Here is a 15,730-nt window from a genome sequence, read left to right on the forward strand (position 1 = left end):
TCTATGACTAGGATGGCTGGAGTCTTAGACAATTTTTAGGGCCTTCCTCTGACACTGCCTGGTATAGAGGTCCTGGATGGCAGGAAGCTTGGCCCGAGTGATGTACTTTGCCGTACGCACTACCGCCTGTAGTGCCTTGCGGTCYGAGGCCGAGCAGTTGCCATACCATGCASTGATACAACCAGTCAGGATGCTTTCYATGGTGCAGCTGTAGAACCTTTTGAGGATCTGAGAACCCATGCCAAATCTTTTCAGTCTCCTGAGGGGGAATAGACTTTGTCMTGCCCTCTTCAAGACTTTCTTAGTGTGTGGACCATGATAGTTTGTTAGTGATGRGGACACCAAAMAACTTGAAGCTCTCAAGGTGAAGCAAAATGCTTGTTTCTTGCTCCAACAGTGCAATTCACACATAATCCAAGTATGGAAACATAATTAGTTCAATCACTCATTAGCACAATAACAACACATTATTTTCAGAGGCGCTGTTTGCACTAAAGTAAAAGCTAGGAGCAGGTAATACATGACTGCTGTGTTAAATAAACCAAGACACAACAAGACAGCAGGCATCAATCACTGTTCCATTTTGTCACATCATGAATAGCCCTCCAGAGAAAGTCAGCTCAAAGTCAAACAAGGGCAAACTTTTACAACAACTTCATCAATATGCGTTCATGTACAGAATTTGTCATGACAAACTGTAACCTGAAAACCCCATCAGTGACATTGAGGCATACTGTATTGGTTTAAAGGTATAGACACACAAAAAGTATGATAAGGTACATGAAAGTTCAAGAAGGCATTTCTGCCAAAAAATAAAAACATTTTGATGAGAAAAYAAAAGTTTACGTTCAAGCGGCTKTCCTGTGAAGTAGTGACCCGCGACTTATGCCTAGTTTCCTGAAACGGGTCACATATTATGGTAAGAACAGCTCAAATAAGCAAAGAGAAACGACAGTCCATCATTATTTTAAGAAAATGTGAAGAACTTTAAAAGTTTATTCAAGTGCAGTCGCAAAAACAATCAAGTGCTATGATGAAACTGGCTCTCATGAGGACCGCCGCAGGAAAGGAAGACCCAGAGTTACCMCTGCTGCAGAGGATAAGTTCATTAGTTACCAGCCTCAGAAAGCGGCAATTAACTGCCCCTCATTTTGCAGCCCAAATAAATGCTTCACAGAGTTCAAGTAACAGACACATCTCAACATCAACTGTTCAGAGGAGACTGCGTGAATCAGGCCTTCGTGGTTGAATTGTTGCCAAGAAACCCCTACTAAAGGACACCAACAAGAATAAGAGACTTGCTTGGGCCAAGAAACACAAGCAAGGGACATTAGACCAGTGGAAATCTGTCCTTTGATCTGATGAGTCCAAATTTGAGATTTTTGGTTCCAACTGTTGTGTCTTTGTAAAACGCAGAGTATGTGAACGGATGATCTCCGCATGTGATCTCCGTGGCCAGGCACGACTCCAACACCATCATTAAGTTTGCAGATGACACAACAGTGTTAGGCCTGATCACCGATAACGATGAGACAGCCTATAGGGAGGAGGTCAGAGACCTGGCCAGGTGGTGRCAGAATAACAACCTATCCCTCAACGTGATCAAGACTAAGGAGATGATTGTGGACGACAGGAAAAGGAGGARCGAGCACGCCCCCATTCTCATCGACGGGGCTCTAGTGGAGCAGGTTGAGAGCTTCAAGTTCCTTGGTGTCCACATCACCAACAAACTAGAATGGTTCAAACACAACAAGACAGTTGTGAAGAGTGCACGACAAAGCCTATTCCCCGTCAGGAAACTAAAAAGATTTGGCATGGGTCCTCAGATCCTCAAAAGGTTCTACAGCTGCAACATCGAGAGCATCCTGACTGGTTGCATCACTGCCTGGTACGGCAATTGCTCTGCCTCCGACCGCAAGGCACTACAGTGGGTAGAGCGTACGGCCCAGTACATCACTGGGGCTAAGCTGGCTGCCATCCAGGACCTCTACACCAGGCGGTGTCAGAGGAAGGACCTAAAAATTGTCAAAGACCCCAGCCACCCCAGTCATAGACTGTTCTCTCTACTACCGCATGGCAAGCGGTACCGGAGTGCCAAGTCTAGGACAAACAGTTTTTACCCCCAAGCCATAAGACTCCTGAACAGGTAATCAAATGGCTACCCTGACTATTTGCATTGCACCACCCGCCACCCGCCAACCCCTCTTTTACGCTACTGCTACTCCCTGTTTATCATATATGCATAGTCACTTTAACAATACATTCATGTACATACTACCTCAATTGGTCCGACCAACCAGTGCTCCCGCACATTGGCTAACCGGGCTATCTGCATTGTGTCCCGCCACCCACCACCCGCCACCCGCCAACCCCTCTTTTACGCTACTGCTACTCTCTGTTCGTTCATCATATATGCATAGTCACTTTAACCATATCTACATGTACGTACTACCTCAATCAGCCCGACTAACCGGTATCTGTATGTAGCCTCGATACTTTTATAGCCTCGCTACTGTATATAGCCTCGCTACTGTTATTTTTCACTGTCTTTTTACTGTTGTTTTTATTTCTTTACTTACCGATTATTCACCTAATACCTTTTTTGCACTATTGGTTAGAGCCTGTAAGTAAGCATTTCAGTGTAAGGTCTAGACCTGTTGTATTCGGCGCACGTGACAAATAAACTTTGATTTGATTTGTGTGGTTCCCACTGTGAAGCATGGAGGAGGGGGTGTGATGGTGTGGGYGTGCTTTGCTGGTGACACTGTCTGTGATTTATTTAGAATTCAAGGCACACTTAACCAGCTTGGCTACCGCAGCATTCTGCAGCGATACATCATCCCACCTGGTTTGTGCTTAGTGGGACTATCATTTGTTTTCAACTGGACAATGACCCAACACACCTCCAGGCTGTGTAAGGGCTGTTTGACCAAGAAGGGGAGTGATGGATCAGATGACCTGGCCTCCACAATCACCAGACCTCAACCCAATTGAGATGGTTTGGGATGAGTTGGACTATAGAGTGAAGGAAAAGCAGCCAACAAGTGCTCAGCATATGTMGGAACTCCTTCAAAACWGTTGGAAAAGCATTCCTTCTGAAGCTGGTTGAGAGAATGGCAAGACTGTGCAAAGTTGTCATCAAGGCAAAGGGTGGCTACTTTGAAGAATCTCAAATATATTTAGATTTATTTAACACTTTTTTGGTTACTACATGATTCTATATGTGTTATTTCCTAGTTTTGATGTCTTCACTATTATTCTACAATGTAGAAAAAGTTAAAATAAAGAAAGACCCTTGAATGAGTAGGTGTGTCCAAACTTTTGACTGATACTGAATATAGKTTTTAAACCTGTATCTCAACATATCTACACTGATACAGATGTACAGGTTAAACTTTCAGTTCAAATGCAATTTCATACCAACCTCCCTTTTTCAAAACAGCATAACTGTGTTTTAGACGTGTTTCTTATGAATCATTTCCCTTTGTGTTCCAGGTCTCCAGGTCATCTTTCCAGAGTACCTCCAGGAGAAGTTTGTCCAGTCAGCTCTGAGCTACATCATGTGTAACGGGGAGGGGGAGTACGTCTGCCGGAACAGCCAGTGTATCTGCATGTGTTCTGATGAGTACCCACAATGCAACTGTCCCATCACCGACATCCAGATAATGGAGAACACCCTGCTGGGACAGGCGGAGTCATGGGCAACCTCTTACAAGGACTTTGAGAACTCAGGTAAGCAGGGACGGATATTTGATAGCAAATTCTAGTTTACTGTAAGTCTTATTAGTCTACTGTACAGTCTACTATAGTTTTGTTCAGCCATGCATCTTCGTCCACAAACAATATGGGTGTGGTAATCGAAGTTACTGTTGAGTACCTGTAACAGATTATTAACATTATGCTTAATTATTTTCTTATTTTACCCCCTTAAACTATAAAGTTAAATAAAGGTTAAATAAAAATAAATAAAATAAAAACTATATTCAATCAAATGTATTTATAAAGCCCTTCTTACATCAGCTGATGTCACAAAGTGCTGTACAGAAACCCAGCCTAAAACCCCAAACAGCAAGCAATGCAGGTGTAGAAGTACAGTGGCAAGGAAAAACTCCCTAGAAAGTCCGGAACCTAGGAAGAAGCCTAGAGAGGAACAAGGCTATGAGGGGTGGCCAGTCCTCTTCTGGCTGTGCCGGGTGGAGATTATAACAGAACATGGCCAAGATGTTCAAATGTTCATAGATGACCAGTATGGTCAACATAATAATAAATCACAGTGGTTGTAGAGGGTGCAACAGGTCAGCACCTCAGGAGTAAATGTCAGTGGCTTTTCATAGCTGATCATTCAGAGTATCTCTACCTCTCCTGCTGTCTCTAGAGAGTTGAAAACAGCAGTTCTGGGACAAGGTAGCACTCCGGTGAACAGGTCAGGGATCCATAGCCGCTGGCAGAACAGTTGAAACTGGAGCAACAGCACAACCAGGTGGACTGGGGACAGCAAGGGAAACATCAGCCAGGTAGTCCTGATACATGTGCCTAGGCTCAGGTCCTCCGAGAAAAGAAAGAGAGAGAGAGAGAGAGAGAGAGAGAGAGAGAGAGAAAGAAAGAAGAGAGAGAGAGAAAAAAGACAGAGCATAATTAAATTCACCACAGGACAACAGATAAGACAGGAGAAAATACTCCAGATAAACAGACTGACCCTAGCCCCCCACACATAAAACTATTGCAGCATAAATACTGGAGGCTGAGACAGGAGGGGTCGGAGACACTGTGGCCCCGTCCGACGATACCCCCGGACAGGGCCAAACAGGCAGGATTTAACCCCACCCACTTTGCCAAAGCACAGCCCCCACACCACTAGAGGGATACTTCAACCACCAACTACTATCTGAAACAAGGCCGAGTATAGCCAAAGAAGATCTCCCCCACGGCACGAAACCAAGGGGGCGCCAACCCGGAAAGGAAGAACACATCAGTGACTCAAACCACTCAAGTGACGCACCCTCATAGGCACGGCATGGAAGAGCACCAATAAGCCAGTGACTCAGTCCCTGTAATAGGGTTTGAGGCAGAGAATCCCAGTGGAGAGAGGGGAACCGGCCAGGCAGAGACAGCAAGGGCGGTTTGTTGCTCCAGTGGGCCAGACTACACTCAATCATTGGACCTACTGAAGAGATGAGTCTTCAATAATGACTTAAAGGTTGAGACTGAGTCTGCGTCTCTCACATGGAAAGGCAGACCATTCCATAAAAATTGAGCTCTATTAGGAGAAAGCCCTGCCTCCAGCTGTTTGCTTAGAAATTCTAGGGACAATTAGGAGGCCTGCGTTTTGTGACCATAGTGTACGTGTAGATATGTATGGCAGAACCAAATCGAAGATTAGGTAGGAGCAAGCCCATGTAATGCTTTGTAGGTTAGCAGTAAAACCTTGAAATGAGCCCTTGCCTTAACAGGAAGCCAGTGTAGAGAGGCTAGCACTGGAGTAATATCATCACATTTTTTGGTTCTAGTTAAGATTCTAGCAGCCGTGTTTAGCACTAACTGAAGTTTATTTTGTGCTTTATCCGGGTAGCAAGAAAATTGGAGCGTTGCAGTAGTCTAAGCTAGAAGTGACAAAAGCATGGTTGAATTTATCTGCCAAACGTTTGGGCAGAAAGTTTCTGATTTTTGCAATGTTGCGTAGATGAAAAAAAGCTGTCCTTGAAACAGTCTTGATATGTTCGTCAAAAGAGAGATCATGGTCCAGAGTAACGCCAAGGTCCACAGTTTATTTGAGACGACTGTACAACCATCAAGATTAATTGTCGGATTCAACAGAACATCCCTTTGTTTCTTGGGACCTAGAACAAGCATCTCTATTTTGTCCGAGTTTAATAAGTAGAACATTTTCCGCCATCCACTTCCTTATGTCTGAAACACAGGCTTCCAGGGAGGCTAATTTTGGGGCTTCACCATGTTTCATCGAAATGTACAGCTGTGTGTTGTCCGCATAGCAGTGAAAGTTAACATTATGTTTCCGAATGACATCACCAAGAGGTAAAATATATAGTGAAAACTATAGTGGTCCTAAAACGGGGCCTTGAGGAACACCGAAATTTACAGTTGATTTTTCAGAGGACAAACCATCTACATAGACAAACTGATATCTTTCCAACAGATAAGATCTAAACCTGTCCAGAACTTGGCAGTGAGTTGCTGCGCAACAGCTTTTAATTTTTTGGGGGAGAGGAATGGGAGATTCGATATAGGCCAATTCGTTTTTTATATTTTCTGGGTCATGGTTTGGCTTTTTCAAGAGAGGCTTTATTACTGCCACTTTTAGTGAGTTTGGTACACATCCGGTGGATAGAAAGCCGTTTATTATGCTCAACATAGGAGGGCCAAGCACAGGAAGCAGCTCTTTCAGTAGTTTACTTGGAATAGGGTCCAGTATGCAGCTTGAAAGTTTAGAGGCCATGATTATTTTCATCAATGTGTCAAGAGATATAAACTCAGCAAAAAAGACATGTCCCTTTTTCAGGACCCTGTCTTTCAAAGATAATGCGTAATAATCCAAATAACTTCACAGATCTTCATTGTAAAGGGTTTAAACACTGTTTCCTATGCTTGTTCAATGAACCATAAACAATTACTGAACATGCACCTGTGGAACGGTCGTTAAGACACTAACAGCTTACAGACTGTAGGCAATTAAGGTCACAGTTATGAAAACTTAGGACACTAAATAGGCCTTTCTACTGACTCTGAAAAACACCAAAAGAAAGATGCTGAGGGTCCCTGCTCCTCTGCATGAACGTGCCTTAGGCATGCTGCAAGGAGGCATGAGGACTGCAGATGTGGCCAGGGAAATAAATTGCAATGTCCGTACTGTGAGACGCCTAAGACAGCACTACAGGGAGACAGGACGGACAGCTGATTGTCCTCGCAGTGGCAGACCACGTGTAACAACACCTGCACAGGATCATACATCCGACCATCACACCTACGGAACAGGTACAGGATGGCAACAAAAACTGCCCGAGTTACACCGGGAACGCATAATCCCTCCATCAGTGATCAGACTGTTCGCAATAGCCTGAGAGAGGCAGGACTGAGGGCTTGTAGGCCTGTCGTAAGGCAGGTCCTCACCAGACATCACCAGCAACAACGTTGCCAATGGGCACAAACCCACCGTCGCTGGACCAGACAGGACTGGCAAAAAGTGTTCTTCACTGACGAGTCACGATTTTGTCTCACCAGGGGTGATGGTCGGATTCCCGTTTTTCGTCAAAGGAATAAGTGTTACACCAAGGCCTGTACTCTGGAGCGGGATCGATTTGGAGGTGGAGGGTCCATCATGGTCTTGGGCGGTGTGTCACAGCATCATCAGACTGAGCTTGTTGTCATGGCAGGCAATCTCAATGCTGTGTATTACAGGGAAGACATCCTCCTCCCTCATGTGGTACCCTTCCTGCAGGCTCATCCTGACATGAACCTCCAGCATGACAATGCAACCAGCCATACTGCTCGTTCTGTGCATGATTTCCTGCAAGACAGGAATATCAGTGTTCTGCCATGGCCAGCGAAGAGCCCGGATCTCAATCCCATTTAGCACGTCTGGGACCTGTTGGATCGGAGGGTGAGGGTTAGGGCCATTCCCCCCAGAAATGTCTGGGAACTTGCAGGTGCCTTGGTGGAAGAGTGGGGTAACATCTCACAGCAAATCTGGTGCAGTCCATGAGGAGGAGATGCACTGCAGTAGTTAATGCAGCTGGTGGCCACACCAGATAATGACTGTTACTTTTTATTTTGACCCCCCCCCCCCTTTGTTCAGGGTCACATTATTTAATTTCTGTTAGTCACATGTCTGTGGAACATGTTCAGTTTATGTCTCAGTTGTTGAATCTTGTTATGTTCATACAAATATTTACAAATTCTAAGTTTGCTGAAAATTAATACAGTTGACAATGAGAGGACGTTTCTTTTTGTGCTGAGTTTATTATTAAAAAACTTGAGTGTCTCCCTTGATCCTAAGTCCTGGCAGAGTTGTGCAGACTCAGGGCAACTGAGCTTTGGAGTACGCAGATTTAAAGAGGAGTCCGTAATTTGCTTTCTAATGATCATGATCTTTTCCTCAAAGAAATTCATGAATTTATCACTGCTGAAGTGAAAGCCATCCTCTCTTGGGGAATGCTGTTTTTTAGTTAGCTTTGCGATAGTATCAAAAATACTTTTTGGATTGTTCTTATTTTCCTCAATTAAGTTGGAAAAATAGGATGATAGAGCAGCAGTGAGGGCTCTTTGATACTGCACGGTACTGTCTTTCCAAGCTAGTCAGAAGACTTCCAGTTTGGTGTAGCGGCATTTCAYTTCCAATTTTCTAAGCTTGCTTCAGAGCTCGGGTATTTTCTGTGTACCAGGGAGCTAGTTTCTTATGACAAATGTTTTTTGTTTTTAGGGGTGCGACTGCATCTAGGGTATTACGCAAGGTTAAATTGAGTTCCTCATTTAGGTGGTTATTCCTAAAGTAAGGCAGAAACAAAGGTACAATTTTTGCCTAACACTTTCTCGTGCTGAACTTCAAACGCGAGTGAGGCGGGCGTGGCTTCTTGACAGTGATCGCAAGAGCAGCTGCTCACCGATTTGACAGCTCCAACACAGTTCCCCCTCCGACACCGCCAAAACATCCGCTATGCAGGTGTATGCTATGGCCGGTTAAGGCTTGATCTGATTGAATCTAGGCCTAAGAAAGCAATAACGAGGGACGCAAATGAGGGATATCCCATGATTTAGCTCCTTTCTTGGCTTCCGTCACTGGTTTCCGTCTCTGGAGAGGCCAGTTATGACTGTACTGTAGGAACGTTTGCATATGGACCTCAGCTAGGCTTTAATGGCTGATCTGTCATTCAGTAGAACAGAAGCAGGTCTTTACAGCATCCAATATCCACAGAAAACAGTGGTATAATGGTATATCCACTAACAGTAAGCTCTAAATTCATACTGTCAGCTGGTTTTTATCGGGTGTGTCTGCATTTTACGCGAGTCACCTTCTACACCTTCTATGATAACTTCTTGGAGCCAATCTGCAATAAAGTGGGGATGAATAATTCAAGGGCCCATTGGAACATCTTCTGTTTTAGAAAAAGTCTCCAGGAGTTAATCGTAACAGTCAATTCTCTCTACCACCTCAGCCAGGTTTCACTAAGCACGCCACAGGCTAAATGGGTGTGAGGATATATTGTCAGTCAGTCAGATAGGGAAGCCACACACCACGCAATCAGTACAGCCTCCTGCATGGACCAAAGGGTGAAACGATAACTTCTGTTGATACAGCTTGCAAAATAGAACATGTGCCCTTCAAAACAGATGCCATCATTATAAAACCGTTACAATCAAAGCGCTATCTGCATTGTTTCAGTTTGAGAAACCCTATCAACAAACCACCATATTCGAAATGCCTAGAGAATGACCCACATTGCTGACAGTTATTTCTGGCCAAACACTCAGTCACATCACCGAGCATCCCCTGTCTCATCCCCTACTGATCAAGTCAAAATAGTGAAGTACAGAGAAGGCTGGTTACTCCCAAAGGGAATCGCTCAGTATCCACCTGACAGGGTTCGTACTTATATTTTATTAACAAGTAATAAAAGGAGCCAAATAAAACCTGACAGCCATATATATATATATATATATATATATATATATATATATATATATATATATATATACATATATATATATATTATAGAGGACACACAAAATGAGTTTCAGTCGCTCAAGGTCATTGGCTGCAATGCATCCACTGAAGAGATTTCTAAGATGAAGTGCCTACAGTATCAGCTAATAGACATTTTTAAAACAAGGGTAGAAAACGGTGGATTCATATTCATCGAGAGTATTTTAGTTTGAGCAGATGTATCAACATGATAAATGCCAATGGTATTTTGAGAGCTTAATTCAAGGCATGTGGTAGAAAATCATGATGCCACTTAAGCTTCAGTTGAAACCCATACTAGAGAAAAAATACTTGAGAACTGAAAGAAAAGATGACTGACCCAAGGTTGCACTGACAACAGACAGTCTTCGTCTGTTTCTCTCAATATCTCTTACTCACCCTCCCTCCCTCTCTCTCCCTCCTCCAGACGAGTTTAAGTCGTTCCTGAAGAGGCTGCCCTCCACCCACTTCCTGCCGGTCAGCAGTGTCCACCTCCTGTGGGGCAGTGACTGGGACCTGCAGGCCCGCTACCGCCTGCTCCAGAGCTCCCTGGAGACCCAGAGGCTCAAGATCCAGCGCACCGCCCGCAAGCTCTTTGGCCTCAGCATCCGCTGCCACCACAACCCCAACCACCAGATGCCTAGGGAGAGGTGGGTCTCAGAAGCAGTAAAAAGTCATTATGTAACCCTTATAATGCTGCATTGTTTTGGATAATATAGCATGTTGATGCTGATGTTGTGGAACACGGTACCACTCAAGGGTGTTTTCACATATAGTCAGAGATAAACTGCAACATAGATAGAGGTAGAGGAGTTTCAGTATRTTATTTCAGTGCTGCCTGTTGAAGTACTGTATGTGAATACTGTATGTGATGTATTTTGACTTTGAATTTGCTGGCTGTTATAGTTTTCTCTCCATGAAATCATGTAAACACCCAATGAACCCCAGTCCTACCTAGTATTTCACTGTTTAGGATGAAATATTATCTAACCGTGGGAGATCTCTGGACAGGTCAGTACACAATGTGCCATCACCTACTGTGACTACAGACAGCACACGTTGCTGCAGACATGGCACTGTGCTATGCTGTCTGAAATGGAGTCATTCATTCCACCCCAAAATATACCAGACAACATGGACTGAAATAACACACTACATGCTTGACGTTAAATTATCCCAAAATGTTACAGCTTGGATGAATGTCAATATACAAATACAAAGAGAAAATCCACAAAATGTATGTTTTTGTGGTTAAGGAACAAGCAGCTGTCAACTGTCACTCAGGTAGAAGGAACACACCCACGCTCGGATGCATGATTTGGCAAAGGGCATGTTCGAAGGGTTTATCAAAGCAGTGCACACTCCGTGCTCGGCAGAGCACACATCAAGGATGGCACCTGATGGCACTGTGAAGAGAAACTGTTTGTTTATTTGTTTCCGTACAGTGTGTGTGTGTGTGTGTGTGTGTGTGTGTGTGTGAAACTGTGCTGATTGTGTGTGTGTGTGTTGTGTGTGTGGGTTTGTTGTTGCCAGTGTGTGTGTGTGTGTGTGTTGTGTGTGTGTGTGTGTGTGTGTGTGTGTGTGTGTATGAGTGTTGTTTATGATGTGTGTGTGTGTGTGTGTATGTATGCTGTGTGTGTGTTTATGTGTGAGTGAATGTTGTGTGTGTATGTATGCGTGTGTGTGTGTGTATGAGTGACTTATTGTGTGTGTGTGTGTATGTATGTGTGTGTGTGTTTATGTGTGAGTGAATGATTGTGTGTGTATGTATGCGTGTGCGCATGCATCTGTGGAAGTGAGAGATGCACTGTGTCAATAGGCATAATTTCCTTCAGACCAGTAGCCACATCCATGTTTCTCTTTGATACCACCAATACAGCTTAAACTAGACATAGTGATACTACTGTTTGTATCATGTTTTCTCTGGAGACATACAGTACACAGGGCTGATATGATGAATTAGTCCCTTGCTGTTGGGCTTAGTTCATATACATAAATAACAGGTTTAACTATTCGTTTTTTTATTCAAGCACACATTATCAGGTAGGCTGTGCACTRCCACAGCTTTTAGGATAAGTTAAGGTGATATCTTATTCTGAATTTCATCTAAATCTGTGTGTGCAATATAGTGCAATGCAACTCTATTTAAAAACACACAAATCCACACCAGCACCAGTACATCCAGCACTAGTAGTAGCAGCAGTAGACCTCGTTGTCCTGCTGCTCAGAATTGAACTAAGGGCCCAGCCTCTCTGGTGGCATGGCCTTTGCCCTGAAGGGCCGAGTTGGAGAGAAAAGACTGCCTGTTACAACCAAGCAAGCACTTCTACTGATCTACTGCCCACTGACGGGACACAAGTCCATAATAATAGGGAGCAAGGCTGCTGTAGTCCCCCTCGGACTCCGGTAGTGGAGAGCCTTGGACAACTGCAGTAACAATATTAGTCCAGTCTCTCCAGGTTTGGAGGAGGTTTCTCCACAGTTTGACCCTACTGTGGAAGGCTACTTGGCTCCAGACCTGCAGGGGGAKACCCAGGGAGGACTTTGATGGTTGTGGCTTGACCTCTGTCTGCTCCCTACAGTCTAATTAATAATCTTAAAGATCTGACCCTTTTTTTCAATTTTTGCCTAAAATGACATACCCAAATCTAACTGCCTGTAGCAAGGATATGCATATTTTTGATAGCGTTTGAAAGGAAACACTTTGAAGTTTGTGGAAATGTGAAATTAATGTAGGGGAATATAGCACATTAGATCTGGTAAAAGATAAAATTAAGAAAAAAACATGCGTCTTTGAAATGCAAGAGAAAGGCCAATATATGACTTAGGAATCTAGGTGGAATTTAGATTTTGGCCACTAGATGGCAACAGTGTATGTGCAAAGTTTTAGACTAATCCAATGAGCCATTGCATTTCTGTTCAAAATGTTGTATCAAGACTGCCCAAATGTGCCTAACTGGTTTATTAATACATMTTCAAGTTCATAAATGTGCACTCTCCTCAAACAATAACATGGTATTATTTCACTGTAATAGCTACTGTAATTTGGACAGTGAAGTTAAATTAAAAAGAATCTAAGCTTTCTGCCCATATCAGAAATGTCTATGTCCTGGGAAATGTTCTTGTTACTTACAACCTCATGCTAATCACATTAGCCTACGTTAGCTCAACCGTCCCGCAGAGGGGACACCGATCCTGTAGAGGTTTTAAATCTCTACCAATAATCACTGTTACACAATCCACAGGCAATCTACACGCATAGCTGGACCGTACCCTTTTAAACATTGATGGTGTTTTTGCAGGGATAATGAGTGGAATATTCAAAGCAGCACAGAGTAGAGCTTCATCGTCGGTTTCTTTTTAGCATGCTATGGTACTGGATGTACTGCAGTGTTTTACTGTGAGCCACTACGTTTTTCCTGGTCAGATCACATGGTCAAGAAAGACTCCTGGCCCTCTGCATAAACAAATGACTATACAACCATGAGCCATGTGCGTAAGTCATATTTTCATAGGCTTAAGCTTGAGCTACAGTGAAGGATGGTGTTTGCGTATTTAAGCCTGGTTACCATTTCATGGACACATACGCCATATCTCTAAGATAAATGTGTTATTCCATCAAAGAACCGACTGTAATTAAATGAGCAACCAAAGCGTGGCGTCCGTCTCTACATATGAAAGGCCTCAGATAAGTCTCTGTCCCTCAGTGATGGCTAGCTCTAATTGCAGTCATTTGTCATTTAAGTCATTTAGCAGAAGCTCTTATCAAAAGCAACTTACAATATTAAGTGCATGCATTTCCATACTGGGCCACTGTAGGACTCAAACCCACAACGCTGGTATCATAAGCACCAGTTTCTACCAACTGAGCCACACGGGACCTCATCAGCCTGGAGCTGTTAGACTGGAGGTGGAATGAGCTCACATTAGAAAAACATGAGATGTGTTACGAGGTAAAAACAATATGTTTTTAATGGTGACCAATATCAAGTAGCTCCCAACCAAGTAATCGGCATCTGTGTCTATGTATCAAAGTAATTATCCTTAGACAGACTTTAGCATGTTTACCATTTCTGTATGGACCTCACTTTGTGCATGGGGGGCATTGTCATGCTGAAACAGGAAAGGGCTTTTCACAAAATCGTCTAGAATGTCATTGTATGCTGTAGCATTAAGATTTCCCCTCACTGGAACTAAGTGGCCTAGCCCGAACCATGAAAAACAGCCCCAGACCATTATTCCTCCTCCTCCAAAATGTATAGTTGGCACTATGAATTTGGGCAGGTAGCGTTCTCCTGATATCCGCCAAACCCAGATTCGTTCATCAGATTGCCAGATGGTGAAGCGTGATTCATCACTCCAGAGAACGCGTTTCCACTGCTCCAGAGTCCAATGGCGGTGAGCTTTACATCACTCCAGCCGAAGTTTTCACTTCACAATAACAGCATTTACAGTTGACCGGGGCAGCTCTAGCAGGGCAGAAATTTGACAAACTGACTAGTTGGACAGGTGGCATCCTATGATGGTGCTATGTTGAAAATCACTGAGCTCTTCAGTAAGGACATTCTACTGCCAATGTTTGTTTATGGAGATTGCATGGCTGCGTGCTCGATTTTATACATCTGTCAGAAACAGGTGTGGCTGAAATAGCCAAATCCACTAATTTGAAGGGGTGTCCATACACTTTTGTATATGTAGTGCATGTCTGGTACATAATAACTCCCTTACATAAGAACTTCTATCAGTAATGAAATCACAGGCTATTTTTGTCCTCCAATGTAATGCACCAATCGGAAAATTATCTCATTCAATCATCAGTATCGTCAAATATATATCCCTCTCTGTATCTGTCTTTCTCTCTGTATGCTGTACCTCCTGTACCTCTTGTATTTCTCTCATTTTATCCTTCTCTCTTTCTTCTTCACTCATTCCCCCACACAGAAGGGGACTTGTGAGCTGTCTAATGCCCCATTACAAACACTGAGATTGTGCTGTGATTCGCGAAAACAAACAGCATTCATTCCCACTAATTTCCAACTCATCCCCTGTGGCACACTCAACCCAGTCACTTGTTTTGGAGGGAAATGAATAAGGAAAGATACAACTACCAGCATGATGCTCTCAAACTGCATATTGTGGAAAGCAGTTATTTGATGGAACATATTTTAGCCCCACTTTTCAGACAGTGCAGGCTCCTCAGAGGAGGAAGGGGAGGATCATCCTCCCAGTGAATTTCATAAAAATAAAAATAGTGAAACATTAAAAAGCAAACTTTTTAAAATAAAAATATACTAAATATATTCACATCACCAAATAATTGATTAAAACAAACTGTTTTGCAATGATGGTCTACAGTAGACTCAACAGCACTCTGTAGGATAGCACAATGGTGTAGCCAGAGGACAGCTAGTTTCCGTCCTCTCTGGGTATATAGATTTCAATACAAAACCTATGAGGCTCATGGTTCTCGCCCCCTTCCATAGAATTACACAGTAATTATGACGAGTTCCGGAGGATGTTTTCCAACCTATCAGAACTCTTGCAGCATGAACTGACATGTTGTCCACCCAATCAAAGTATCAGAGAATGAATCTAGTACTGAAAGCATAAGCTACAGTTAGCTAGCACTGCAGTACATGAAATGTGGTTAGTAGTTGACTCAAAGAGAGAGAAAGAAAATAATTGAACAGTTTTGAACAAATTAATTTCTTCAAACATAAAGGAGAAGCAAGAGAGAGAGATGTATTTTGTTGCATTTGTTTCACTTTCACTTACTTAGCTAGCGAATGCAGCTAGCTAGTTTAGCCTACTCAAACAGAGAGGGATGCTAAGTTAGCTACTTTTCCATGTCAAGGTAATCTTTTGGTTGTTTCAATTTATTGCCACTGGGGCCTGACAGTGTAACTGGCTGCACACTATACTGCAAGATTGTATCTAGTAGCTATGTTGACTCAGAGTTAGCTAATATGGTGACAACAATGTAGGATGTGTATAGCGTTTAGTGGTTATGATATGAAGGCTTGGCTTGGAAAGTTT

The 15,730-nt window shown here is 43.3% G+C and overlaps 1 protein-coding gene and 1 long non-coding RNA gene across 2 annotated transcripts in view; one reads left to right on the forward strand and one right to left on the reverse strand.

Moving 5' to 3' along the window:
- LOC139026834 (uncharacterized) overlaps nt 1–15,730 on the reverse strand; it is a 405,332-nt gene that overhangs the window by 379,108 nt on the left and 10,494 nt on the right. The window lies entirely within an intron of this gene.
- LOC111961592 (BMP/retinoic acid-inducible neural-specific protein 1-like) overlaps nt 1–15,730 on the forward strand; it is a 157,213-nt gene that overhangs the window by 135,528 nt on the left and 5,955 nt on the right. The window contains exons 6-7 of the mRNA XM_023983986.2: nt 3,496–3,732; nt 10,122–10,344. Of these exons, the coding sequence (XP_023839754.1) occupies nt 3,496–3,732; nt 10,122–10,344 (460 nt within the window). The remainder of the gene's footprint in view (nt 1–3,495; nt 3,733–10,121; nt 10,345–15,730) is intronic.

This window comes from Salvelinus sp. IW2-2015, linkage group LG4q.1:29 (genome assembly GCF_002910315.2).
Source record: "Salvelinus sp. IW2-2015 linkage group LG4q.1:29, ASM291031v2, whole genome shotgun sequence".
Lineage (NCBI taxonomy): Eukaryota > Metazoa > Chordata > Actinopteri > Salmoniformes > Salmonidae > Salvelinus > Salvelinus sp. IW2-2015.